The sequence below is a fragment of the Thalia democratica genome, chromosome 9 (genome assembly GCF_965202585.1).
Source record: "Thalia democratica chromosome 9, ktThaDemo2.hap1.1, whole genome shotgun sequence".
NCBI lineage: Eukaryota > Metazoa > Chordata > Thaliacea > Salpida > Salpidae > Thalia > Thalia democratica.
Window position 1 is genome coordinate 16,773,931 of NC_139173.1, and position 15,869 is coordinate 16,789,799.

General features: G+C 24.5%; 1 protein-coding gene across 1 annotated transcript; it reads left to right on the forward strand.

Moving 5' to 3' along the window:
* The first annotated feature begins 3,916 nt into the window (after positions 1-3,916).
* LOC145843929 (uncharacterized) lies at positions 3,917-15,504 on the forward strand. The gene is made up of 11 exons (XM_082951207.1): positions 3,917-4,480; positions 4,762-4,909; positions 5,015-5,273; positions 6,063-6,126; positions 10,138-10,260; positions 11,519-11,608; positions 12,220-12,338; positions 13,295-13,418; positions 13,492-13,673; positions 14,270-14,380; positions 14,852-15,504. The coding sequence occupies exons 1-11, from the start codon at positions 3,934-3,936 to the stop codon at positions 14,960-14,962; spliced, it is 1,878 nt and encodes a 625-aa protein (XP_082807333.1). The 5' UTR covers positions 3,917-3,933; the 3' UTR covers positions 14,963-15,504.
* The last annotated feature ends 365 nt before the right edge of the window (positions 15,505-15,869 follow it).

A 15,869-nucleotide genomic window follows, 5' to 3' on the forward strand; every position in this document is an offset into this window, starting at 1 on the left:
TATTAGTACTTAGATAAAACATTTAGTAGTACAAAGAATTTATGAAAAAAATGGACTTAATTCTTAATATTGTTAATTATCCGAAAAAGTAAACTAGATATAATGCACCAAATCTTTAAAAAACAATATGCATAACAAAATTTAAAAAGGAGATTATAAAGTATTTTAAAAAAAGGAAATAAACACTGCTAGTCAGAAAATGTTAAGATTTAAAGTTAATGAAAGAAAAAAGGTAACTCAGCTAATTTTAAAAGACTTAGCGTAAATTAAAAACAAACTACGAGGAAAATTAATATAAAACAAAAACGGACTCAGTTTTTTACAAGCTGATAGAAAACGCTCTCAAGAGTACCAAAAGCTAAAAACTTTTTAAACCAGAAACAGTTTTTTAAGGTCGCACTACACATTTATATACGCACTTTTACTTTAATATTAACATTAGAATAAACTTATTAAAAAATGTGTAAAAACACTTTACACAATACTTAACTATAATTAATGCATACAAGTAGCTTAACTACTGTAGAAATTTATTACTATATTTAAGATATTTCTGATTATTTAATAATCAATTTCCAAAAGACATACAAAATTATAACGCTATTGATACTAAAATTAAGAAAGCTGCACAAAAAATTCCATAAATAAGTCTAATAATAATTCTAATACTTAAAATGAAATAGAAAAAAAACTTATTAAATACATTTGATGTGTTTTAGATAGAACTAGAATTTTCTTACAGATAATAAATAGAACATTATGAGTAATTTTTAAACAAAACCTTAAAACATTTAGCACAAAAACTACATACCTAAAAGAACAAAAACCGGAAATAAGTTAAATTGTTTTTGTGCAAATGAAAGAGAATACTAAGAGAAACCTCATCTATTTGGTATATAAGTCGTTAAAGTCTATTAACATCACTACGCCGCAGGGGTTAGCAAAATACATCTGGTTAAACATTTAACTGACTTTTTTATGCTACTTTCGATTAAAATCTTTGCTACTGTTTACTCAGATCAGACAGATGCGAGTACACTTGTCCGAGATTAAGAAATTCTTAAAATGACTTTTGTTTTGTAAAAAATACATTATAAAGCCCAACAAAATTTTGATTTTTCACTATAAACCGTCTTTGATTTTTATTTGCAAGAATTGAAAAACTAAATATTTTAACTGTTACTTGTCCCTTAAGAAATGCAGCAGTCCACAAAAAAATACCATGTTGCATTTTGTTAAATTTGATAAGTATTTTTAACGCAAACTTATATGATTAAAAAAGATATTGTCACGAAAAAAGTTCTTTAGTTGTAAAAACTTAAAGCGTTGAGTCGTAAAGGTTTATAATAAAAACCATACAATTAATTCTAAATTAAGGTAAACTACTTGACTTTCAATAAATTCTTAAAATGACAAATACTTTTTAGTTCATAATAAAACAGTTTTACTATAGAAAAAAGAATACTATAATCGTTCATTTACTAAAGTATTTCAGTGTAATTTACTGCAAATAGTCATTAAAATAAATAAAGTAAATAGTTAAATAAAAATTCTTTTAGTTTTACTTTATTAAGTTTTTTTTTAAACGCTGTGTTAGTATGAAAGCAAAAAAATTCATTACTTCAGTTTAAGTAGAGTTTTTTAAGTAAAATTTCATAAGTGTATGAATTGTAAAGTTAAGTTATGTAAATACAATGAAGTATCTTTATCTAGTTTAAAATGAATTGTAAATTTAAATTATGTAAATACAATGAAGTATCTTTATCTAGTTTAAAATGAATTCAAATTTTAAGAATAGAGTCTATGAATTTTGTTTATTATTTTTATGTAATAGTTATTATGATATTTAGTTTCCAAGTACTTTTAATTATCTTAAATTACATTTATAAGCATGGTTTGCTTCAGACTTATAATTTTAAGGAAACTACACCAGCTAAAAAAAAGTGGTAAAATACAAGAGGTTCTAACTTTTAAAAGTGGTCACAAAATAAATTTTGTGTTATCATGTTTTATGGCACCACACTAAAACAGAAATCTTTAAATAAACACGTGATGAGTTATAGTTTAATTCTTTGTTGAACTCACATGACACACCTAAAAACCTTGATGACAAAGAACATGCAATGATTCATTAAAGGTCAATGATAAGTGTGAAGATTAATTTGAACCAGTACTGACAAATCATTAATTACTTTAAAAACAGAAACTTACAATTTTTTTAAGTAATCGGTAACTTAAGACTAAACTAAAACAAGAAGTAGTTGAAGAAATGTTTTATAGAGTTCAGTGGATGTAGAGTTATATTTTTTCGAGCTTTGTTTTGGAAAGTGTATTAAAAAATACTGCGTTGTACTTAATTAGCGCTGTAAGTTAAATTAAAATTTTATAAATTGAAATATTATATATAGAATAAAAGCGTATAACTTGATTTAAAAAAATGATTATTATATAAATATATTTTACGCGTACAACCTTGTTTATTAAGAGGTTAAAAAATCCAAATGTTTACTTGATTTTAAGTAAGGCGTTTTTTACATTGTTACTTTGCAAACCAAATTTTAAGCAAAAAATATGTTAATAAAAAAATTCAAAACTACTTTAAACAGCTCTAATAATAAATAAGTTTATTGAATACAACAAAAGTTGTGCTTAAAACTATGATAAAAAGAACTTATTTCATATAAAGACTACTTGGCCATCGTAGCAACACACCACTTTTATCACATTTTTTTGAATAAATAATAAATTTTCAGAACATTTGTACGTAAAGTAAAAAGTATCATATTTACATGGCTATTATTTTGCTTTAAGCTTAACTTACGAACAACTTTTAAACTAAAACATACTATTTATTGAACGACAAAAAAAGCGCTCAAAAGTTTGGTTCAAAGACTTGGTGAATTTCTTAATATGATTCTTCGTTTTTAGACTATTTCATCATATGTTTTTACATAAAAGTAATAGTATAAAGTTTTACTAAAGTTTACGTTTGAATTTTTTATAACTACTTAAAAGTAATCAAGAATTAGTGTTTTATTTTTAAAATTCAAAGCATTTTCAAAAGTTGCAATCAAGCTATAACTTTAAAATTTTTCAGTTTTAGAAAACACTGTATAAGAAAAATAAGTTTTAACTATTCAGCAATTTTTAATCCCTTAAAGTTCTGATTTCGATAGAAGTTTCTTTTACTTAAAAAAAATTTCTCTCGAATTATTTAAGCATAGAATTTTCTTTTAACGAACATATAGACTGCTACTAGACTATAAAAATTCAAAAGCTAGTTTTTTTGTTAAATTTTTTTCATTCTTTTTTAAATACAAAACAAAAATTTTGAGTTAAAGATAAAAAGTATAACTAGATGTTTTAGAATGGTTATTTTTTTTTATATTTTAGTTAATACTATCTTAAACGTTTGCTTACAGTTGAAGAAAAGTTTAAGTTTTTTGTATGTAATTAGTTTAAACACAATCGTTTTTAAACTTATTTAAAAGCATATTATTTTAACTATAATGGTTTAGTTAAGTAACACTATTTTTGTGTATCCAATCTTTTTTTTTTCAAAAGCTTGTATTAATATTTTATTTTTAAGTTATATGAAGCTCAACAAAAAAAAAAGTATTTATAACTTATTAAAAAATTTTAAAGTGTAATTTTGTAGAAATAAAGCTTAATAACAAATTAATCAAATCATAAACTTGCAATTAATAAACTTTACAAAACCAAACTGACTAGAACTACAGTAGCTTGTCTCGATATTTTTTAACATTTATCAATTTTACCAATTAAGGCAAATTTTTTCGTCAAACTGGATGATTCAAAACAATTTTATTTACAAAAATTAAACGCTCAGGTTAAATAAAAAAACTTAGTTTTTAGATTAAACCATAAAAATATGAAATACTTAGATTTATTTAATTGTTAAAATATAAAACAATGAGTTTTCCGTTTGAAAGCAAAAACGACTTTGTAATGTCTTCTTTGCAAAACGACTTCGCTTCCGTGCAATTGGTTGAAGAAAATGAGTGGAAGTACCAAAACAGCCAGCGCATGTTCAAAAACTTCAAAAGCAAAACTCCGCCGAGCCCGGCCGATAGCGGAGTAGTGTCTGACCAATCAGAAACCAGCAGCAACATCAGCAGTTTGTTTGAAACAGCAACGTACAGAAACAATTTAGGCCCGCTTGACTCAAGCAACGTACCGTTTCATTTGAACGAAGCTAAAAAGTATGGCAATGCTCTGCCTGGTACTTATGGAAGTCTTTCCCCATTTATCGGAGATAACATCTGGAGCAACACAAGCAAGTACCAACCAAAGAACTTTGCTAATAAAAATGATGCTTTATCTTCGCTTTGGAACACGCCTGATCCCAAGCCGAGTTATGATCAAATGAGAAGCAATGAATTATACTTAAACAATTTAAACAAAGATAGTTCTTTGAGACAAAACAATGCTTTTAATCGATCTTTTTCCTTGCAATCAGGTTATTAAAGTAAACATAATAAAACAACATTTTTCTAAACTTTAATTTACATAAAACTTATGCATTTTTTCAAAAAAAAAAAGTTCAGTGTTTGCTAAGCTAATTCAATTTATAAGTAAAAAAGATAAAAACTTTGTTTTTGTTTCTTTAATCTTTCTCAAAAATGATAATACGACATCAACACACACTTTACATACAAAATTAATATTTAAAGGTTTAGCTGAATGCTTTACACTATTATGTTATGATCAATTTCATTAACTTTTTCATACTTGTTTAAGGAAATGAACCTGCTTCAATATATGGAGACAACTTTTCAAACAAAAGCTTGTTAGACATGTCAAGTATGAAAAATAGTTTGCCGAATCAATTCAACAACTCATTTAGTAGCAGCCAGCTTGAAGATGCAATTAGTTTTCAAAATAAAAAGTAAAAATTTTCAAAATATTTTACAACAAAAATAGTTTTTATTGTTTTAAAACTTAACTAAACAAATCAATTTTTTCCTTCTCTAATAAAAAAATTCATTTTTAGAACTCAGGAAAACTACCGTCAGTACATTAGCAAACATCTCAACAACTTAGACGTATTTCGAAACAACCAAGAAAATAGCTTCCCAACCAACAACAATTCTCTGAGATTTTCTAGAAGCTTTTCCGACCCTTATTCAAACCAGCAACAAAACTCAATGCTACCAAACTTTAGTCAGACTCGAAATAACAACTCTGCCTCTTACATGCCAAGTGAGAACAACTACAAAACACGGGATGTTAACCATAGCTACAAGGCAGAAGTAGGTGTTTTAAGGAATTACTGTAGTACTGTATCAGATAAACTGTAAGGAAAACTCATACGCTTCAAAGAATAATAATTAAACTTAAATTTAACGCACATGCAATTTGTTTAAAAACGTAAGTTAAGTACACTCTAAAATCAAAAAGTTTTAAACTTAGTTAAAAATCTAAGTCATAAAAATAGAATGTAAAAACAAACATTTAGCTTTTTTCCTTAAAACTGTAAACTTTTTTAATTATTGTAAATTTTTTAAATCTCAAAAATTCAAAGTTAAAAAAAAATTAACGTGATTGGAGTGCTTTTTTATCTAACGTTTGTACACTGAGTGGTTTAGCAAAGTCTATAAAACGTTTAGTTTAAAACAAAGTTATTATGAAATAAATTCACAATAATAAATGAAAAACCTAAGTTTAATAAGTTTTGAACATTTTTTCATCTTTATTTGTTAGGTTTGTAAGATCTTTTACGAACAACTTTAAACAATATTTATTTTTCAATAAAATATTTAATTTATATTACAATTATCAATATTTTATTTATAAAAGCTATAGTTTTCTGAAAAAACGTTTGAAGTATTAAAAATTAAAAGTAACATGAAATTTTTTATTCGAAAAAAAAACTGCTTAAAATTAAGTTGTATAAAATTTGTATTGAAATTATAAATAATAAAAATGTTTTATCAAAACAAATATTACAAACTTAAAAAATAAAAGTATGAAAATGTTATATTTATGAATTTTTAATTATAAATAGTGTTAGTATATATCAAATAAACTTAAACTTTTAGATCTACCTGAAAAACGTTGATGAGGAGTTTAAAAAGATCTATTTTACCGTTCGGAACTATGAAAGTTAGTCTTAGTTAATGCTTATTTTACGGAATAAGGTATCCAAAACATATTTATTGTTTTAAATATATAATGTTTAAGTTTCGTTGTAGTGTAAACATATAATTACAACTAGAAAATAAAGTTTTAATCTAATTTTTTTTACACTGTTTAGTAATAGTGAAATAAATTAGAGAACTCTTTTATATCTGAGCTACCTCTAAGGTTTTACTTTGAAAAATAGGCTTAAATAGTATAGAGTTTATTAATTTGCGATCATTGCATAAACGCATGGAACACAGTGTTAAATGCTAAACTCTGAATTCAAATAGTCTCATTTAGATGTTATAAAAGTTGATTTTTTAAATAACTTTAAATAGCTGTTACTTTTTATAAACATACTCGCAATGATGATTGCGCAAATGAGATTAAAACTACTTATGCATCAAGTTTTTGAAGTAGCTAAAGAGAGGTTTAAGAAGTTATATATTTTTGTTAAAATAAATTTTTACTACTAAAAAATCATTATTTTCAAAGAAAACTTTTAAAATTTAAGTATATAAAGTTATATAAAAGTCGATAATTTAAACATTCACGATTTTATCAAAAATGTTTTTTTTGTTATGTCATTTAAAGTTGTATTAGATCAGTTGAGAACTGTGAGCAATAAAAGCAATTAGTCGTTATTTTGTTTATGAAATTTTATGAATCTCTATAAAGCTAAAAAAGGCAACAGCCGGCATAAAAAAACTGTGTATTTTTTAGAACAAAAGTTAATTTTAAAATTTCTTAATAACAAATATTTCTTGGATTATTCAATAGTAAGTAGTTTAAAAAAACAAGTTAGAACTGTGGAGTATCAATTTATAAAATAACCCGGATAAAACTAAAAATTTTATCGGCAAGTAGAAGAAGGTAGAGCTAAAATCCGCTTATTGAGTACTACGATGACAACGTTGTGATTCGTCATGATATATTGTCAAAACGTAATACAAAATTTATTTGGCTTAATTAGGACATTTAATCAGTTGATTTTTGTACCATTATACAGTTTTTACTGTTAAAATATATAGTTAAAGTATTTGTAATATAACTGATCTTGATAACACTAAACAAGCTGAAAATTAACTCTACTTTTTTTAAAAGTTTTGAATAAAACTAAGCATAAGTTTTAAAACAAAACGTATTTTAGCATGCGGCCTAAAACACATTAAGTGACGTTTAAAGCTCTAAAATAGCTGATATGTTGAGATTACTGCAATTCTTTTTATTCCATACAATACTAAATTTTTTTAATAAAAATTAAATAAATAAATTTATTAATTTTCAGTCTCCTTAACCTGTTTTCCAAAATTTTTAACAAGTTTAAACTTTATAAAGTAAGTTATGCTAAAATAAGTAACAAAATACTTTCTTAATTTTATAAAAAATTAACTCAAAAACGACATTTGTTTAAAACACATGTAATAAATGTTTACTGAAATAATTTAAAATTTAAATATATTGAACGAAAATTCACTTATAAAAAAGTCATAAAAGTAATTTTAATAAGTGTGCATACTATTACTAATATGTGTAAAAAGTTAATAAATACAAGTTAACAAAAGTTATGTATTTAAAAAGAAACCCTTTTAGCTTAACTAATATATAAGGCATACTTAATACATTTTGCGTAGCAAAACCAGCTAAGTGCGCCAAAAAGCTTTTATGTAATTATTTAATGTTAGTTGTTTTTTAACTAAGCTTATTTTGATTTTTTAAATAAATCTTATGTTAACTTACGAAAAACTATATCTTATAAAATATAGTTTTAAAATATAAATAATGCATTATAGCAATGAAAGCTAAAAATTATGCCATAAAATCTTGGTGTTTTTTATTGTTTATATCTGTTAGTGTAACGATATACATCTATTCAATTTTACCTTTTTTCGGTTTATTTTAACCATATATTCTATACTAAAAAGTCTAAATGTATAAATTAATATAAGTTTGACTAGTAAATTTTTTTGTTTAATTTTCCATAAAGTTATGATAAAACAAATGCAATTAATGTAACACAGTTTGCTCAGACGCATTGTATATATAGTGTTGTAATTACTACGACTGTTATAGCAGGTGTATAAGTACTTTGTATAAGCAAAACATCTAAGCAATTGTAGTTTTAAACTGTAGTTTTTGTTTTACATAACACAATGAACATACTACTGTGTGAAGTATATGTTTGCGTTTAAACATCGTTTGAATTGGCATCATGTCAAATTTAAGACTATAACTAGTTGTTTAATTTAGCTACAAACTCAATGATCTAGTTAAGCTGTCTATATTTACTCTACCAAAGGTTTTATTTTTGTTTTTTAATTTTCAAACATCGAGTGTTTCTCAGTTATCTTTAAACAAAACTAAAACTTAAGATATATTTTGTTTTAAAGTTTTGTCTTTTGTTCAAATTGTTATAGATTAATATTGTAAAGTTCATTTAATGGTATACTTTACTATTCTATCTATTGGTATTTAATGTATTAGATAAATTGGTTATTATGCACTTATTAAGTCAAGGTATGTACGCAAATATTTTGTAGAAAATTTCGATAATAAATGAATAAATAAAAAACGTTCTGAAGTAGATTTTCTACCTTATAATAACTTGGTTGATAGTTGTTTCACCATTTTCAAACTTTTAATTTGAACACTCAATTTAATTTTGTATCAACCGAAATATTAAGGTTTATACTTAGGTTCTAATTTGTTCAAAAGCTTTTAAACTTTAAAATACTGTTTTTTTTAAGCAATAAATCCTAAGTAATAATAAATAAACATATACAACGTAAAATAAAACGAACAAGAAAATATTTTCAATAAAATCTAAAACTTATTTGTTTCAGATAGACATAGTAAAACGAAAAATTTGACTTGTTTATTTCTTATTTTTGACTTTTAAAAGGTGTGCGTGTTACCGTAAGTACAAGCAACAATTTATCATTGAACTTACTTAAGACGTTCGGCTTGTAATAAGCGATCAACTTCATAATCTCTTTATTAAAAACCAAAAGAAGTGGGTTTTACTTGGCAAGAAAACAAAACTTGCTGTAAAGTCGTATATACATTCACACAGCACTACTTCTGTAAACTTGATCAATCATTATTCTCGTGTACCGTAAAAACACTTAAAATATTACGCATTTTTTTGCCGCTTTTATAACCTTAACCACTGTATTACCAGGCTTAAAATTTGATTAAGAAACTAAACCTTGAGTTTTTAAGTTCAAACCTATAAGCACTTAACAAATTGTATTTATATAATTATTATATAAACTAAAACTCTTTTTATCACTAAAACAAAAAATAAATAAATTCCTGTTAAAATTAGCAGTTTCGATATTGTGTTTAAAATAATCATAATATGATAAACTTTACTTGTCCTTGATAATAAGAAATTTGTGTGTAAAACAATATAAAAATTTTTATTTTGAGTATAGAAAATAGTTTAACTTCAGCTAAAAACTACCAAAACTTTTTTGATAAACAATTTTGACTAAAACTAAGCTACTTTTGAATGTAACGTATTCGACTTCCTATCTTTCAATCATTAAAGCTTTGTTGAGATTTTCTTCTATAAAAAAGTTTTTGTTAAAATATTCATTTATTTAGTTTAGTGTGTAGGTTGTTAAAACCGTTTAAAATTAGAAACTTGAAACTTCCTTTTTATTTTCCTTTTCTCATTGATTTTTTTTTCGCGCTCTTTTAGCGTTAAGCCTTTTTGTACTTTCAAAAAAATGATAATTTTTATAACTTAAAATGGTACAGCTAGCTTAAACTATTTTTTCTAAATCTTAATTCTAAATGCTAATATTTTTAATATTATATATAATACCTTAACATTTTAAGTAATCTTTAAAGATAAAACTTAAAACAGCTTATATATTATATTTGTACAATAAATAGAATATTAAAAAAAATATATATAAAGTTCTAACTACAAATGTATGGTTAGTGCTTCGATTTAAAAATAATTAATAGTTTATTCTTTTTTAGTTCAAGGGTTTTTCGATGGTCAGCTAAGCTACATGGTTGAGTCTCAAATGTTAAACTTCTCTCGGGCACACATTTTTTCCAGAAAACTGTTTCTTGGTGGACTTCCTCCAGATATAGATGAAGGTAATTACTGCAACCTTCATGACATTTTAAATCTAAATTTGCGTATAGTTTAAATAAAAATAAACAACAAGGTATTTTATTTCCCAAGCTTAAAAATAAAATGTACTTTAACGAAAAATTCTTGTTATATATATACATTATACATCATTTAATAGTTTTTTACTTTAAAACATAGTGTTGACACACTTCCACGTCTTATCAATTCTTTCATACAACACTAAACATGAATTAATTTTTAAGCAAACATTTAATACTCTAGCACTTTGCGTAAATGTTTGCTCGCACGGTTCTTTTATCTCATGTTTGTTTAGTTTGTCATCAATTTGGCAAATGTGTGCTTTCCCAGCATCACTCAGCTATTTTTAATCGAAATTGCATTTTAAGATTAATAGCTCATATTTTTCGTAAGCTAAATCATAAGACATACAAATGAGTTCTTAAACTAAGTTTTTTATGAAATTTTTAAAAATAGGCTTTGAATAATTCAAAAAAAGCACTAAAAAACTTTAAGTTAGTATTGGTACTAGCATTTTAAAAGTTATATTTGAAGCTTTTTTGTAATTTCTTTAAAAAAATTTAACATTCAAAATATTACTAAAAAATCTTAAATATCATAACTTTATTTTAGAACTAAATTAAACTAGTTTTAAGTTAAATAAAAAACTAAAGCCGTTTTAGTTAGTATTTTGCATTATTTTTACTTAAAATTGTTTAAAACACAAGATTGTAAATAGTTAATGCTTAGAAAGTTCAACTACATAAATACACGTTTGACTCTTTAGTAGTTACGTACTTACAAACTGATGTAGTGTTCATACATTTTTTTCTTGTAAAAAGCGAATCTTCTAAATTAACAACACTATTATATTAGCTAATAATTAAAAAAATTATTAACGTCGTAGTTTTACAAGAAACAAATATATGAATTTAAAGTTCCTTGAATTTTTTGTTAGATTTTTAAGGTCACACTTTTTTATAAATATAAGAATTGCTGGTTCTAAATATTTTTACTAACTTTTTTTATTAAAACTCCCTTTATTAACTTATCTGAATTTATTCAAATTTACTATGTTGTATACTTACTCTTATTATATTAAAAACCAAACTCACTAGAAAGCGACTTTGTTTTTTAGATAATTATATACTAAAGCTCTAAGTAAAAAATCTAAAACAAAATTATATAGTAGTATAAGAGGCATTAGTTAACACTTAAGTTTTAGTTATAAAACATATAATTTTATTTTTTTTGCTTTGACAGAGCAAATAAGAAACACATTTCAAAGGTTTGGTATTTTGCAAGTCGACTGGCCTCACAAAGCTGAGAGTAAATCTTTATTCCCTCCTAAAGGTTTGCAAAACTTAAAACTATTTTCAGCTTTACAAAGTTATCAAAAAGAGTGTAAAAACTAACAAAATAAGTTTTAAGTCAATCACAGAAATATTATCAAAAGTATAAAATTTATAGTTGATTAAGTACTACTTAATATGTTTGCTTGATACTTTTTTTATTAGAAATTGAGCAATCATTGGGAAAAGTAGATTTGTTTTGGTTATAAACATTTTGATAAAATATAGCAATTAAGAACAGATATTTCAATTTTTCACATGACTTATTATCACTATTTTTTTTTAAATCAAAGCTAAATCTATATCGTAAAATAAATCAACTATTAAAACATTAAAAAAAAACAATTAATTACCTTTTGTATTTAATTTTTTTTAAGAGGTGAAAGTAGTACAAAATTAAGAAATAAACTTAAATTTAACATAAAGTTAATTATTACTAAATTTTAGTAAGTTTTACTACATTGTTTAAAAGTAATAATAGTATCTAAAAGTGATTATACTAATTAAACAAATATTAAGCTTCCATTAAGAGGCTGAACTAGTAAAATACATTGTACAGTATTAAAATATTTGCAATAATAGTTACATACAAAGCAAGAATTATAAATTTAGGTTACGCGTTTTTGATATTTAGCAACAATACCTCACTTTGGAGACTAATTGCTAGCTGTAGTTTTGAGGAGGGTAAACTGTTTTACAAAATATCCAGCAACTCTGTACAAAACAAATCGGTAAGTAATAAAAGTTATAATTTTAGTATGAAACTAGTATACGTAATTGCTATTATTAAAACAAAAAGCTTCGCAATTAAGTTTTTTTAATGATCTTAGACAACTTATTTTTTTATATAAACAAACAGTATTTTGGTTTTGTTAAATATTAAAAAAGAATAGAACCTTTATTTAAAAAAAAACTTTACTATCAAATATTAATAACCTCACTTATCAACCTATAAGCTATATGAAAAGTTAAATACCTAGTTTATACTCTTTAAAAAAAGTTTCAAGTATTAACTACACTTTTTTTCTTCGTGTTATTTGTTTTTTAATTAATTGGAAAATATAATCATGTAGAAACTACGTGGTAAACCAGAGATTGGCAGCCTTTTATAGTTAACGAGCTAATTTTTATAGAAAAATTTGGTTACGGGCCGCACTGTACAGAAAAAGTTTTCCGCGAGTCGCAATTTATTAAAATTCTTGTAGTAGTAATCAATAAAAAATACTGTTTGAAAAAAAAAGTTATAAAGTAAGCAATAACAAATAAAAATAAGTAAAGAGCATTTTTATAAGTCAATACAACAAAAACTGTATTTTTTTTTAGCTGAAAAGTACATCGCGGGCCGCAGTTTGTCGATCTCTGTAAAAAACTATTTAATTGTCAAATAGAATGTTTAAAATAACTTTTTTTTACGTACATTTTCAAACATTTTTGTATTTTATTGTATGTTAGTATAAAACTAGAAAATAGTCATACTTAAGTTTTTTAAGAAAAACATTTTGAACTTATTTTAATCATTTTTTAATTTATTTTCTTGTGTTTTTAATGCATCAATTATAAATTTTAATAATACACGTTTAAAATAGTCAGGATTTTTTTTGATTAAAAAAAAGGTTTTTAATTTGTATAAAATTATTAAAAAAAACTAAACTTACTTCATATTTTTCATTACATTAATAAACTAAAGGTCCAAATTAGACCGTGGAGAATTTCTGATGCTGACTATAAGTTTATGGAAGACAATACAGTAAACTATTTAGACAGCAGAAAAACTGTTTTTATTGGTGGGGTTCCGAGACCTTTGCGAGCAGGTTAGCTACAAACGCTAGAATCGAATAATTATTAAACATATTTATTTTAATACTTTATTTCAACGTCATACAGCTGAGCTAGCAATAATGATGGAACGGCAATTCGGTAATGTTTGTTACGCGGGAATAGACGTAGACCAAGATTTAAAATATCCAAAAGGGGCTGGTAGAGTTACCTTTAGCGATCAAACTTCTTATGTTGCAGCTATTTCTGCTAAATTCGTACATCTGAGAATTGGTGAAATCAGCAAAAAGGTAATTTAAAATAAAGAATATTTTATTCATGTGTTATAAATGAAAAAATACATAAAACAACAATATGATACTTTGCAACATAGTAGTTTTAGAGTAGTTAAATTAATAAAAATGTTAATCGAAAAATTATGTACTACATAATTTTAACTACTAAAAATTTATATCGTCCAAAATACTTTTTTGAATTCAAAAACATTTTAGTTTTAGCCAAGCGAAATAATGCTTAGCCCTGAGGCTGTGGTAGGTTTATGTATTTCAACAGAATCAAACTTAAGTGTGTATTAAGCTTGTTTATATTCAAAACATTTATTATTGTCGGTGCGCGCGATAACTCAGCAAACCTTTATAAATTATTTCCGGATTTATTAAAACAATTGCATACTACTTATTAAGCTTAGGCGTTTTCAAAAGTTTTTGTTTATGCTCGTTAATTAAGAAAAAACAAAGTATCAGTTACTATTTCAGAAACGTTTTATTTATATGAGTGAAAAAAAGTTATAACTCAATAAAAACTTATAAACTTAGTTAAATGATAAATGCTGAAAGAATTTTTAATATAGTTCTAGTATAAAACTTATTTTTTATTTTACTTATAGATTGAAATCAAGGCATACTATTTAGACGATCAAATGTGTGATATCTGTCACGGAGCCAATTGCAACAACAGACATGCTCAGGCCTTTTGTGCAAATGTAATTTGTCTCAAGGTTGCTTTTTAAAAAATTAAATGTTTTAAAATAGAAACAAAACCCTTAAAAATAATTTAAATACTACCATCTTTATAGTTTAGATAACTTTTTTAACACGAAAATTTCGTACTGAATTTTTCAAATTTTTCTTTTATTTTCTGGTCTAAGGGAATGTTTAATTGTGTATTTTGAAAACTCACAAGTTTAAAGTTAAAAAAAAAAGTAGTTATTTAAAAGTATAAACATTAGGATACTAATTTACGTTAGACAACTATGGTACATTTTTAATTTAAAAAATTACAATTAATTTTGATAGAAAATGAATTTCATTAAACAACTTAAAACTTAACAAACGTCAGCAGAAAAAAAAGTAATGTACTTATTATCTATTTTGATTATATTAGTTTTAGGGGTCAAATTAAGTTATCAATATGTTATAAAAATTAAGTTTCTTTTATAACAGACAATAATTTTTTTTTATCATTGCAGTACTATTGCGATTATTGCTGGAAGGTAAGGCATGCTGTCCATGGCCGTGACACTCACAGGCCTATAACAAAAGAAGGTACTTTGTCCAAATCTAGATCAAAGTGCTACTAATTTATTAGTTTTGCCATACACAAAGTTCAGAACTGGTAGGTCGTCTTGTTCGCATAGAAAAAATCTTATTCTGTTAACAGCTTCTTTTAAGATTTTAATAGCCTTCATTTTTGATACTTATTACTACTTTCATTTTATAGTATTGTTGCCAAAACAATTATTTTATTTGTACATGTTTCAGATTGACATTATATGTACTGTAGTTAACAATCGTAAAGTTGTTTTCCGAACTTTTTTCGATTTTATGGTCTTTTTTGCTTTGAGAACTTGGTGAGCTTTTGTTTTGTTTCTTTGAACTTATTGTATAGCTGCATTTTTTTTACTTAACGGCTACCTAGTTTTTCTACCTTTTGATGTGTGACAGTTACTATTTTCTAGTTTATTTTTTATTAATTTTTTTTTGTTCTAGGCTTGTAAAACTTTTTTATCAATTTTTGTTTGAGAATGTTTTTTTAAAAAGATTAGAGCTTTATTTTAAAGTACTCTTTTTTTACCTTTTTTCAACTAACATTCATTTTGTAACAACTAAATTAAAGTTTTTGATACCTTTGTTTATGACAAACTGTTTGTATATGCCTTTAGAAAATTTTACGAAAGTTATAGCAAAATTGTATTTCATCTACTTCAAAGATAACAAAAGTTTAAAAGCTGCTGTAAGCTTTAATAAAACAAACTTTTATATTTTATTTAATCATAACATAAAAAGTAATTTTTTTTTTTAAGATACACAAATTTGTACTCTTACAAGTAATTTGTTTTATGTTGTACAAAAACTGGTTTAAAGATTATCAGTTAAATTATGCAGCTTTTTTTGGCTTTTAAATAATTTGATCTTACGAAGAATCTTAAAGGTGAACTATCTACCTAAAAAAAATTTTTGACTCGTTTTTTGATACGAAAAATTTTT